The 14,172-nt window shown below is 36.3% G+C and overlaps 3 protein-coding genes across 3 annotated transcripts in view; 2 read left to right on the forward strand and 1 right to left on the reverse strand.

Moving 5' to 3' along the window:
* The window catches only part of LOC113236526, a 121,866-nt gene that overhangs the window by 62,433 nt on the left and 45,261 nt on the right, over positions 1-14,172 (forward strand). The window lies entirely within an intron of this gene.
* Positions 237-3,961, reverse strand: LOC113236502 (3-oxoacyl-[acyl-carrier-protein] reductase FabG-like). The gene is made up of 2 exons (XM_026472611.1): positions 2,623-3,961; positions 237-676 (listed from the first exon to the last, which is right to left on the reverse strand). Exon 1 carries the CDS (start codon positions 3,857-3,859, stop codon positions 3,092-3,094), a length of 768 nt encoding a protein of 255 aa, XP_026328396.1. The 5' UTR covers positions 3,860-3,961; the 3' UTR covers positions 237-676; positions 2,623-3,091.
* Positions 11,326-12,141, forward strand: LOC113236520 (glucose 1-dehydrogenase-like). Its single transcript, XM_026472632.1, has one exon. The coding sequence runs from the start codon at positions 11,359-11,361 to the stop codon at positions 12,121-12,123; it is 765 nt and encodes a 254-aa protein (XP_026328417.1). The 5' UTR covers positions 11,326-11,358; the 3' UTR covers positions 12,124-12,141.

The raw sequence follows: 14,172 nt of genomic DNA on the forward strand, positions 1-14,172 counted from the left end.
TGAGCAGGCGTGACGTTTACCACCAGGCGCACGACTTGTTCGTCCCCTCAATTCATAATTTCCTTCACTTCGAATTTACTGCCTCAGTTGCCGAACGGTTATCATGCTGGACTGCCACGCAGAGGTCGCGGGTTCGTTTCCCGGACCGGGAGAAATATTTGTATGGCCTACATTTATTTCTCTCGTAAGTTTGGGTGTAATTTGTATCACCTATGTGTGTGTCCATGGCACTCGCGATACAGTTTCCCTAGTGCAAGTATAAATAAAATAAATAACGCACACACTCATGAGGCTATGTGTGTGTGTATTTATTTTATTTATTTATTACAATCAATATGAAAACAATGCCTATAGTACTGTTCGTGCAATCATGTTTCGTTGATTTCTTCCACCCTCTCTTGCTCTTCAAGACAGCAAATTTATCTTACTCCTTTCCTGCATTTACAGTCAGTGGGTATATACTTGAATATTCCCCTGACTATCAGTGAGAACATTGACCACCACTTGTATGGATGCCGTTCCCTCTCCTAAACCACTGATCAGGTCAGTAGGTAACTCAAGTCCTGTAGTGACAGCGGACACTAAAGTCGGAAGGTTTCGCTTCATGGAGGCCGGAGCTGATGCTGCGCAGGCGATGAGCACCATAAGGATACCGACCGTAACGCTGCAGCCGCTCCTGAAATTCAGATATTGTCATTTTGTATTTATTTATTTTTGAAGTCATTTTAAATATAATGTTAACCACACATTTTAAGAATGGGCGGGAAAGTTTTAAGTTATAATTCATGAAAAGCATCCTTAGCATAAACTGGTGAATTTGTAAAGAAGAAATACCACATGCATTTCATCACGATAATGTCATAGATATAAGGGGTTTCCACCAATGGACTAAATTCTTGATGAAGTCATACAAGTCAAGGCGGCTTCTCACGGCCCGTGGCCCGTGTCGCGGCCCGCGCCACGCGTTTCTTGCAAACGCGCCGTGGAAAGAGGGGTGGAAACGCGCTATCAGAGAACTAAAGTGACCGACATATCTCGCAAAATCAGTAAACTGTAAGTAGCAGTGAGCAGGACAATATATATACAGGAGGGTTGATGGCCGATGGAGTAGACTTGTTTTAGAGTAGCGACCTGAGAAAGGCGACCGGGCAGCGGCTGGATTTGCATTAATACATAACTGGTTGATGACTGTACCACCTCAGTCAACCGTGACTATGGGACCTGTAAAGGGCGCGAAACGTTGGTTTGTTTGAAAAAAAAAACAAATAAACGCGATTTATACGGGCTAATCAAATATTAAAAAAAACTGCCTTGATCCTTAGACACTTCTGGTGTGTGTATTTTTCATTTATACTTTACTACCGTACTGATCTTTATGCCCAACCAGTGATTTATTAAAAAAGAAAAGGGAATGCTTCGATGTTAAGGTGGAATGGGTATATTCTATAAAAGTCCATTATTAGGTTACATAATGATACAAATTTTTATTGCTAACGTAGAGGGATATGTGGGAAAAGGTTGACCAGCTCAACCAGGCCAGGTCAAAGTACGAAGAATAAAATAGTCTCATGCGAGTATGAGCTAACGCAAACCGGCGAACGAGAAGGCAGAGGAGATGAAATTTATCACAGTATAATTTATGCTATTGAAATTGAAATAAGGTACATATTTCAATGCTCTGAGTCGCAGAGAGAAATGCTCTGCGTTACACCGGGGTGGGTCCCGGAGCATTGAAATGTATACCTTATTTCAATAGAAATAACCTAAAATATACCTTGATAAGGTTAATGTCTGCCTTTAAGTCAGGCGGCTTGCAAGGTGAACGCAGTTCCATAGTCTCTGCCTACCCTAGTGGGAGACCGGCTCCATGGTAATTTAAATAAGGAAACTCGAGATCCAACTTGGAACAGGTTTACGTATAATTAAGTAGAATTAATTAACTACGAGCTTTCCAGCAGGGTCTTAATGGTGGTGTATTTATTCGAGACAAGGAATTAGCAAGGTTTTTAAGTAACTTATGTAGTCGATGTAAATTAAAAAGTGTTTATTTAATGGCTAGTAAAAAACTTATTAATTTGAAAGTGATTTCAACCACAATTAGATAATCTAACGTTTATAACAACTTATCTCTCCTATATCTTCAAAATCTTTTAAGAAAATTTACGAAACGACAGCGAAATATCACAATATGAAATTCATAACTACGCATTTTACATGCTCTTAAGTGTAAAGCCGTCGATAGCAAGTTTTATGCCACATTTTATGCCATTGAGTGTATTATCCCGGCGGCCATCTTGAGTTTCGGGGGATCTGGCCCGGGGCGGTGGATTTCACACACCTTTTATAAAGGAGCGATTTATGGCGAATTTTATTGAGGAATTTACGTACATTTGGTTTTTTAGAAACATTTTCAAAGGTCTCGGAAGTTGTTAAAATATCTACAAGTTACAGAATTTGGTGAGCGTAATTTTTTTCGTGCCAAACTCATTTAGATTTGTTAATAACATCACATCCATGTTTCTTCCTTATTGTTTTATCAATAAAATACAGTTCTTGCCTAGCAGAATAGAAACATTTATTTTATTTAAATAAAAGATATGATAGAAATGCAAAAAAACTTACATGGCTGGCTCAGGTGGAAATATTACAAATTCCCAAGACACATCCACAGAGGCCGCACTAGATCTGGCATCGTATCAACTCCAGTTAAACCTAAAATCGATAAAATTTATCTTAATATAATCTCGATACTACAAACTGGGTCACACTGAAATTGAGTTTTAAAGTTACGAGACACGGTTCATTATCCAACTGTCGACGAAGTTGATATCGAACACACATTCCAATAAATGTGATATAGGATTCTGAAATGCGATGTTTCCACTTCAATACTCTGATAATGCGGTTAGACACAAGTTTGCTACAACTTTTGGAAGGTGTAGGCTGACAGTAATGAAGAATGATTAAATTAACATTAATTATGCAAAAGAAATGTTAAACAACATTAGCATCATGTTTAGGAAAAAGAAAATCATACATTTTTCGGGTTCGCTGTTTATTCATGAAACCAAATGTTGGAAAACTTATTCGATTATGATTTGACTACAGTTCCATTATCAATAAGGAATGATGATCCTGTGATGCTTCTAGCTTTGTCACTCGCCAAGAACAGCACCAGCTCGGCAACCTCTTCAGCGTCTGCTATTTTACCCAACGCTGTCGATTTCTTCATTGCTAGCCATAATTTAGCTTCATCATCTTCTGCCATACCAGTATTCTTGACTATGTCCGTGTGGACTGGACCAGGGTTGACGACATTAACCCGGACGCCATTCCTTGCAAGTTCCCCTGCTATAGTACTAGTAAAATGATTAACTGCGGCCTTGGAGACGTTGTAAGCGAAACCTGTACCAATATAAGGTCGGACGCCGGATACACTGGAGATGTTAATAATGTTGCCTTTAGTTTTGATCAAATGCGGAGCGCAAAGATTTGTGATACCCACTAAGGCACGAATGTTCACAGACATTAAAGAGTCATACATTTTCAAAGCATTAGGTGCGAGAATACTAGCAAAGCCTGCAATCCCCGCGTTATTCACCAATATGTCCAATTGTCCATATTTGGTTAAAGTAACATCCACAATTCTCTTCACGTTATCGTCGTCGGTTACGTCACCAATTAACGGCAAATGTTCCTTGCCGAGCTCTTCACATTTGGCAGACACATTTTTAAGTTTGCTCACATTCCGTCCAACAATTGCCACTTTAGCTCCTTCAGAAATGAATTTCAGCGCAATGGCAGCACCAATTCCCGAACTAGCACCAGTTATAAGAGCCACTCTACCCAATAAACTCATTGTGAAGATCACTTAGCACAAATGGAACTGAATTGTAAAAAACACAATTTATTTTGACATGATAGTTACTAATAAAATGATTACTTATCTTTAAGATAAGAAGGCCGTGTGTGTATCAACCATGTATTAACCCGAGCGTGTCACAACGAATACAATAAATTTTATCGTTGAACCAACAACACTATTCACATGACCGTCAAACAGAATGTAAATAAATACACATTCATGAGCACTAGGATCATTATTTTACGTATATAAAATGCACACAGCTTTAGTATTTATTTACACTGTTATATTGCCACCAATAACGTTCATAGGATTTTAGTACTTATATAAACAAGTCTAGAAAAGAAATTGGCAAGCTATAATCTTAGATTATCTAAACCTGTCCATGTCTACGACACAGAGAGAGACAGAGAGAGAGAGAGAGAAAGCGAGCGAGTGAAATCGGGAATATCATATCAATTTTTTCGAGATCGTAACAACTGTCTGAAAATTGTAATTAAAATAAAAGAATTAGAAAAAATAAAAGATTATTTAAGCTAAACTGACATCATTTCTTGTGTGTGAGTTTGAATGGAATTAACCAAGACCAGATAAAAAAGGAAACATGAATTTTGGTAATCTGTAATTTAGTCTGCACCCAGTAATCAAAGACAGAAACTAAATTACTTTCCTTTTATTTTTTGTTTTTAAGGATTATAAAAGTACCAAACGCTTAATATTGTTCACAAATGAATGGTTCGGGCATCGGTTCAATTTCTGTTTATTAAAAAGGCAAGTGATATATGAAGGCCCAAATGCCTATAAAGGCCTCTAAAAATTCTAATCCACGTATCGATCCGAACCCGACTTGGCAAGCCTGAACAAACCCAAATGTATTTGTTAGCATTCGATAACACACTGTTATAATAAATGGGGTGCTTTAGACTGTGTGAAGTTGACACCAGGTTGAAAAAGACACTTTGGCTTCTTATTCCATTATTCTCTAAGACGTCATTAGTGTAATCAATTTCATGTACTTTGAAAATAGTATTTCACATACCTACTGAGCCCCACCATCAGATATACAATGTACACAAACCCAATATCTCCAAATGATTTGGAGGTTAGCGCCAAAATTTTTTTTATTGGGAAATGTTTTCTACTTTTTTTACGTCTATCGATATTGATTTTATTCCTATTCCATCTTAAATTTCGTTGTTACGTATCTGGACTCTGTGATCTAAAAACATAAACAAAGTTCAGTTTAAGGACGACGTTAAGCGATAATTTGACCGACGGTTGCACTCGTTTAACCAAAAAATGCCTAGTCATATAATGCCTTGAATAGCCCCAAATTGTAGTTTCGGGAAACACAGGTATTAGTATAATATATAGTCGTTGAGGGACGAGGTAGCAAAGCGCTTCGGACATATGGGAGGTATATTAACGTCATGAATAGAGTGTTCAGGACTACTCGACCGGTGATGCTGGAACTAAATTGTGGAGTTCCTCCACACACCCCACACTTTTCGAAACGTATCCGATAGAAAATGGACAAGCAGTCAACTTTACTGCGATGGTGGAAATTTTGAAGCTTCGATTCCACAAGAAAGTCGTTGCCAATAAACCTCTTTGCTTTTCACTCCGTTGACTCCACGACAGCTAACTGGTATGAGGCACAGCTACCACAGGTGGTAGCGGTACTAAAATTGTTCTAACGTCATGCACCGTCTGATTCTGGCAAGGATGTCTAGAATTTCGGCTGTTGTTTTTGCCGAGCACTCCATGTAGCGACCAAAGTTGACTTGTTGTGGTCAGTACTTTTTCTAAGGAATTGTGTCACTGTAAAAGTGTTAATTCCAGGCATTGTTAATAGTAGACCTTTTAAACCTTCGCGTTGCACAATACTAACATTGTTAACGTGGACTCCAGTCAGTCCGTCGGGAAAATTAACAGCTGTGCAAATAAGTACTTGTAAAACCAATTTTCTCACGTTTATAGAAACATGCCGTTCTACATAGTATAATAAGATTTTTTTTTTGTGAGAATCATGTATATAATAATCTCAGTACAGAGTACTAAAAAAACCGACCTCAAAAGTACATGGAATTACGTTTATTTGCTAAGTTTTATTGAAATATTTCCTAGTTCGCCACTATACAGGACTTGTCCCTGGAGGTAATAAAAATAGGTTCTCACTACGACACTACTCAAAGTATATTGATAGAAAAACCCCTTGAATTGGAGAAATAGCAAAATCAACCATTAAAGTAATTGCTCCTAAATTAAATTAGGCGCTATTTATAAAAATGAATCTTCATGCGTGAACAGCCACCCTTCCAGGTGAATGAATTTCTTCAAAATGAAATGGGACCACTATGGAAGTACCCCCTTTCCAACAAAAAAAGAATCATGAAAATCGGTTCACAAATACCGGAGTTATCGCGTAACATACATACAAAAAAAAGAAAAAAAGAACATACAGTCGAATTGAAAACCTCCTCCTTTTTTGAAGTCGATTAAAAATTTAAATCAAATTGAAATGGGCAAATTACACTTGAAATTGTTGCATTGATTAAATATTATTACTCATTCGTAAGGTAAATTCCCCTGAGAATAATAAGTACTATGATACAGAGATAATGATACATAGCTAGAAACTACATGAAAGAGCTAAATAGATCACAGAAACTGTATAATAAACAACCTTTTGTCATTGATGTTTTTTTATATTTTTTTTATTTTTGATAAGTTCTGTGTCTCGTAAATGGCAATTATTGAATATCAACAAAAATATTATTATAGACGAGTATACATTTCTGCTTAAATGAATTTGTGACTCTGTAAAAGCGACAGTCAACAATAGCCACTATTTTTTATGAAAAATTGCTGTTCTTCTTAACATAAATTACATTTTCAAATGTGACGTGTAGGAATAGTGTAGGAATGTTAATTTCTTTAAACTTAAGTCGCAGAGACACTCTGGGGCCCGGTTTGTAAATATCTTACGGCACTGCGGGAATAAAGATTCTACTAAAGTTAACGGCATTCACCTGAATGAAATATATGCAGCATATAGTTTATTGTATTGTACAGTTTATGCACTGTACAATATGTTTGTTCACGTAACGAAACGCGCCCCTACCGATCGGCCATGGATAACATCTAACCAGAACGGTATGTATGTACTAGATTCAATTATACTTTCGGACACATAGTTCGAGCCACCTCACGTTTTTGTCATAAAGGGCTAGAATACAAAAGTAGTGTTATCGTCGAAAACAATGTTTTCCTCCTGTTTCGCAAATTCAAATTTTCTACAAGGATTTATGGAAAAAAGGTCTAGTATACTACTTTCAAAATTGCTTAATGTTTTTGATCAATCAAACATTGTTCAAACTTAGGGCATTTGATACTAAATATACGTGGTGTCCGGGAGTGTATTTGCATCCATCTCTATTTCCTAGGGATTTCATCAATAAGTTTACTTTTTAATTTGGGAATTTGTGGTTTACGTCAATTCAATTAATCACTTCAGCACTTTCTACGGGTTTCCACGAGTGAAGTTTCGACGAAACCATGCATATTGTAATACTTTTGTATTACAATGACGGCGAAAATTATGTAATCACAACGTTATCATTTTCACTATAATCATATACGTTAAAACGTTTACGCTAATGTCATCGTGATCTTTAAAAATATTGATTAGATTTCGCACACAATGATGAGTCATTAGTTTTTTTCTGGTACGTAGTCAACACTACCTGTCCACAGCTAAAGATATCTTATAACGTAATTTTAAAGGGAATTACTTCTTCTACTAATTACGTGTACAACTCCAAAACTGCCTGTCGCCATAAAATACCTTCACCCGATGACAGAAAGACATAATATTATTAATAGTATTTAAATTGCTCTTTGTCACTGAAGGCAGGAATTAGAGCTATCGGTACAATATGCTTGCCAAAAAAATATACTATCAAATCAAGTAAAATCAAATACGAGGAAACCGGCTACAAACTACTAGTCATTAATGCTGATATCTCCAACTATGAAGTTGTAAAAATAATATATAAAATAACATAAGAGGATTACATCAATTCCGCGCCAGGTGCTCTATAGGTCTTTGGCAGTTAATGGCAGTCAACGTCGGCTTTTCTGTCTGCCTTACTGGTCTCGCTGCTCCAAACAACTTTGCGAGTAAGGAAAACAATATATCCAGCGTAATTGCACTTGGAGTAAATAGTAATGTAGGCTTTGCCTATAAAGCCGCAAAGCCTGTATTTGATCACTTTACGTGACGTGTTGCTCCCGAATTGGATCCAAAAGGCGTTGTTTTAATGTTACGTACCAGTGAAGATAAATAACGTATCATAACAATAAAATAAAGTACTAATAAAAAAGGCAACGGTGTGACAGAAACCATTTTAGGTTATAACACACAGGTGATTTGTTACACACATTTTGTTCCCTTTTCATCGCTGCGTTTAATTAACAAATTACAGCGGTGCCAATGTACGGGTATGTCATAGAAGCCACAAAAAACTTGACAAGTATTTTAAGGTTTATTTAAATTGAATTTTCAGTTACTATAGAAACAGTTTTAACTTATTAAGTAGATATTGATTTACAAACTGAATTGACAGTTACCTGACGTAGAGTAGGGTCAACCCTTTTTTTTTTGACCCTAAAAAAAATCATTCATCAACAAATCATATGTCACGCTGATCTAATATGGATTGGGTTTTTCACACGCTTTGCAAGGGCTGTAAACCTTCATCAGCACGAAGGTTTCGTCACGATACTTTCTAATTGCTAGTTATTATAAAAATATGTCCTTTTACCTTATAGTTCCTAAGTTTATGTTTAAAAACAGAAATTAAAAATATTGACCTTGGCTCAAACGCTTCACGAGGAGCCAAAAAACTTTTAAGAAGTTACTACTAAATTACGCGCGGAATTACACAACCACAGGTGGCAAAGTTCAACACGAATACCTGCTTGCAACTACTAAGCAAATTATTTTATATACAGTGTGTTATTTTCTAGTATTTACATACCATTTTTCTTTTAGGCGTAGTTTATATGTCATTTAAATTATGAAAGAACTATGTACAGATGCACTTATGCTTTTTAATTGTCTAGCCTATAACAATGAACAGAAACATCGACAGTACGAACTGAAGGGTTAGAACATGGTGCAGGTTTCAGAAACGCCCCCTAAGGAACGCCACACTGTTTCTAACTCACTTTAGTGATTGGCTTTAGTCATACAATATACGTATTATATACTTGAAATGCGTATAGTAATACAATAGTGATAATTAATATCTCCTGGCGCAGTGTATTCAACGAGTTAATATTAGGCAATGAACACTAATGTAAGTACATGTTTTCGTGTATACAAGTTTCCACTGGCTGAAAGCTAGAGAGTAATTCCTTGGTACTATTTCTCGAATCCATATCGTTTGTCTAATTACGTTGTTACTGTTATAACCGGTATGATTGTAAGTAGTATAGTGTTCATGCTAACAAGCGTTACAGTCCCGACGATTAACTTCCGGTCTAGTGATTCCGGTTTTGTTGATCATTTTAGGTTTAACTGGAGATATACTTCGTTCAATCTTTGCCTCTTATAGTGTCAACTTCAGGCGTTTTATTACTATTCTTAGGTTGAATTATCTTACAAATTTCATCACCTATCGCTTTTTGAAGTCGTATAGCAATAATAGCAAATCTTCTGTAGGTTATATCATCTGTATATTTTTAACTCTGCAGTTAAATGTTTTAGCGATTCTTTGAGAGAGATCGCGATATCTATTTTACCAATGTTGAATGTTTAATGGCTTTAATGAAAATGTAGTTAGTCAACGGATTAATTAATTTAGAACTTGTCAAAGCTGTTTTGGGTCTTTTTATTATCATTTATTTGTTTTATTGTGTGATGATTGTTGGTTTCCAACACCTACCAATTTGATTGCGTAGCTTCTAACTGTGTTATATTCATTCATCATCATCATTGCTACCAACAGCCTTACTTCAACCACTGCTGGATATAGACCTGCCGTAGTTTATAGTAATCTACGGTCCGCGCCTTTGACGATGTCGTTTACCTGTCTCACTGTAGGACGTCTCATGTTGCTCTAAACACTTCGTGGTCACCACTCGTTTGTTGCTTTACTCCACTTACATCCCATCCTCACCATTCATTATGGAGATTATAGTTTTATCTCATACTATTTTTAATGTATCTACGTGATTTATTGGACTTACTTGTATTGTTTTCACAATTTTTCTGTTCCGTTAATTTATTATTGAAAGCAGTTTGATATTTGAAACATCATGTGATGAGAGCGTCATTTTTTTCTTAAATCTCGGTCTAGCACATGAATAACGAGTGTCCGCCAGTACGGTTCAGAGCGCCGCGCGGGGTACATACAAGTCTTGGATGCGGGACCTTGTTCGTTTCAAGGTCAATATTAACGTTCACTTTGAAACGAACATTCCTTTATGCAACAGCTCATCATTTAAATATCATTTCAGAACGTTTAAAATTAAAAGAAAAACGGCACATTACACGTAGATATATGCGCAGTGTTTATGAATTTGTTTTTATTTTTCCTATTGTACATTCGAAGTGAGTAATTTTAGTTGTAATAGGTGTGAACTCGCGGTTTTTGTTAATGTTTTGCTATACCTTTTTTGTGCTGTCGCAATTCTATGTACCATATGCATCCGTCCTATATAAGCAGCGAGATTAATCATTGATATTGACATCTGACAGAATAACATTGTTCTTGTGTTTTTGAAACGTTTGCCTAATATTAAATGTGCATATTTTTGTATAGAGATTGTTTAGTATGTTATTCAAAGAACAAATAAAGGCAGAGCAACTAGTTATTTCGATAATATTATTCATAACTTTCGCTATATTATTAAGTTAAAATTAAGTTTATAGAAGAAGTCAATTTCATGGTGATAATGAAATATTGGAATAAAACGTCATAATGAGTAACAGTACTACCCCTAAAAAGAATATATGAACCAAAAGTTGAAGATTTTTTTCGGCGATAGATATATCTAGAACCATTATTGCAACTAATTATGTTGTACATTACGGAAATTCGTTGAAAGGTTATAAATCTAGGAGATCCAAAACTATGAGCCAATAACTCCGTTGTGTCGGACATAGATAACATACTTAAAAGGACAAGTCATTAAGTCGAGTAAGATTCGCGTGGAAAGGGCAAAAACTTAATTTTACTTTGTTGATGTATATTTTCTTATATTTGTTATTCATGTCCCTTCAATCGTTTGTGTTATTTTAGTTTTAAAATAATCTTTTGCCTTTCATTATCAAATAATCGATACGCTATAAGATAATATTCATTCCACATCAAGGTCATGTAATTATGATGACGGCATAGATAAGATTTTCGATACTATTTATATGGACTCGGTTTATTTTTGGCAGCATTTTAGTACAGTCTGTAAACGCGTTCGGTTGAGCAATGAGTTTCAAAGATAAAGTTGTTATTGTCACTGGAGCGAGTTCAGGAATAGGCGCTGCAACTGCAATAAAGTTCATTGAAGAAGGAGCCAAAGTTATCATAGTCGGTCGTAACGAAAAGAAACTTAAAAATGTCTCACTTCAATGTGAAAAAGCCGGAAGGAAGCCTTTAGTTGTCATTGCCGAACTCGCCATCGATGACGATGTGAAAAGAATAATGACCGATACTTTGAAGGTTTATGGCAAGTTAGATATACTTGTAAATAATGCTGGAATGCCTGTCCAGTCTAGTATACTGGCTCCTGACACTATAAAAGCCTTTGACAAAATCAACGCCGTCAATCTTCGCTCCATTATCCTTCTTACAAATCTGGCTGCTCCACATATCGTCGAGACTAAAGGAAATATCATTAACATATCGAGCGTTGGCTCTACTTCTGTGTCCACCCCACTCGGATTCGCCTACAATACTGTAAAAGCTGGTTTAGACCATTTCACTCGATGCATAGCTCTCGAGTTAGCTCCAAAAGGAGTTCGTGTCAATGTTATTAACCCTGGCATAGTGAGAACAGATATCATGAAACATTATGTTACTGATGAAAATTTGGAGAAACAAATGTATGAGTTGGCGGGCAAGAATGCTCCTCTTCAAAAGATAGCTGAATCTGAAGAGATAGCTGATCTTATTTTGTACCTAGCGAGCGATAAAGCTAAAAGCATTACTGGAGCCTGTCATGTTATAGATAATGGATTTTTGTTAAAATAAATGTTTTATTCTTTCAACTGTAATGTATTTTTTATTTTTATCTTGTTACTAAAACCAAACATTCAAGGTCCTTTTTGACATACGATAAATACCTGGAACCGAAGATGTTATGTACATATTTTTTCATATCAAGTGATGCACGAACAGTCGTGCGCCTGGTGGTAGCGACACGTCTATCCATGACAGTTGCAGTGCCAGACAGAGATTTAAATCGCAAAGACGAAAAGCGAGCAAGTCCTATATGCTTGTTTTGTTTTTTCTTTGTTATTATCGCCATTACCGGAATGCTAGAACGTACACATTATTGATTGGTGGCAGGAATAGATATGGTGCCAGTACTTCCCTGAACATACTCTTCCACAAAAAGCTTTATCGATATTTCTATCATTTAAAATAATGTGACCTTCAAGTAAAACAAAAAACAATGATGAAGTAATTGAACGAAATTCGCGCATATGTCCTATTCTGTTTTTGTCCCTCTCTTGTTTATTATACACATGTACATCCAACATCGTCAACTGTTTCAGATCTTGTCGGTACTATCTTTATGCAGACAATTTGCAGTTACAACTGTCGTTTTTTCCAAAAGACACCACTGAAGTCATCATCCAAATCAATGAGAATATAAAACGTTTTTCTGCATGGTCAGATAACACTGGTTTTAAACCCTACCAAGTACAAATCCGTGGTAATAGATTGACGGAAACAAATCCAGGATAGAGAACCGATTTTTCTCCAGACAACAGTTCTGGCCACTGTTATTGAGTTGGTGTCTGAGACAGTATACGTAATTAATTGTTAGTCTAGATGCAAGGTCATGTATAACGCTCCTAACTTCCTAAATTTGAGCTCGCGGTTACGTCTATATGAATTTTTTATACTCTTTAGACCTAATAATTTATTGCCTTTGGTCCGTGTGTATTGGCAAGGACACGAAAATTATTGCAGCTAGTGCGAAATGTATGCGCACGATTCTGTTTCTTCATACCACCTTAACAAGCTGAACAAACAAGTCTATTCAGTGTTGTTCGGGTTCATATGTTATATATTATTTGTACGAGGAAGTCGCTTGGTTATCTATTCTAAGCTCTCGTTTTAGAACAAGATCAATACGGATGTTTCTCCTTGTAACTCCACACCATAATACCGCAGCATCTTTTAGACGTGCATAACATTTTAATGTAGGATTTTCTGTGTGACGAAATTTAACGTCACATTATACGTAGGTATGTTTTAGAAATACATGTATATGTAACAAAATTGTTTACTCGTGATTGGTCATGCTATATATCAGAGGTCCCAGGTTCGATTCCCGGGAGAAATATTTGTATGGCCTACATTTATTTCTCTCGTGATTTTGGGTGTAATTTGTGGTTGTCTATGTGTGTGTCCATGGTACCCACGACACAGGGTTTACCTGGTGCGGGGCTATGTTGAGTGTGTGCGTTATTATTATTATTATGTATATGCTTAGGATTACATTTTCTAGACTAGAACTAGCAATCATGTGTTTAACTTTTGTTAAGGAGTGAATGTAAACTGTTTTATACATCTAATAAATAAATAATGCAAGTTATTTTACATCATCATCATCGTCATCATCATCATCAACTCATTTATACGCCCCACTGTTGGCCACGGGTATCCCCTCAGGCGAGGCTTTATGCAATAGCCCGCCATGCCTCAATGCGACTTCATACGTTTTTCCGAAGGTTGTGAACCTTCTTCGACGGTAAAGCTCAAGGCAAATTTCAAATTAAATTCTGTAAAACTCAGAGGTGCGTGGTGATGCTATTTATCTACATTCTACATAGTTTCAATGAAAATATATTGTTTCGTCATAGAATATGCTTATAAACTGTACATTCACACCTACACATCCCCTTGGTATCATAGTAATTTCTCCTCAAATTCCTTCTTGAAATATGAGTATAACTAGGCATGTAAGTAGACTATCTGAGGACGGTTCTGGCAGAATACCAGCGTCGTTGGCAACCGCAACATTTTTGCTGAGCTAGTGCCTTTTCACTGCTATGACTTTCAAAACGA

This window comes from Hyposmocoma kahamanoa, unplaced genomic scaffold, assembly GCF_003589595.1.
Source record: "Hyposmocoma kahamanoa isolate Upper Pololo Valley unplaced genomic scaffold, ASM358959v1 102, whole genome shotgun sequence".
NCBI classification, from domain to species: Eukaryota; Metazoa; Arthropoda; class Insecta; order Lepidoptera; family Cosmopterigidae; genus Hyposmocoma; species Hyposmocoma kahamanoa.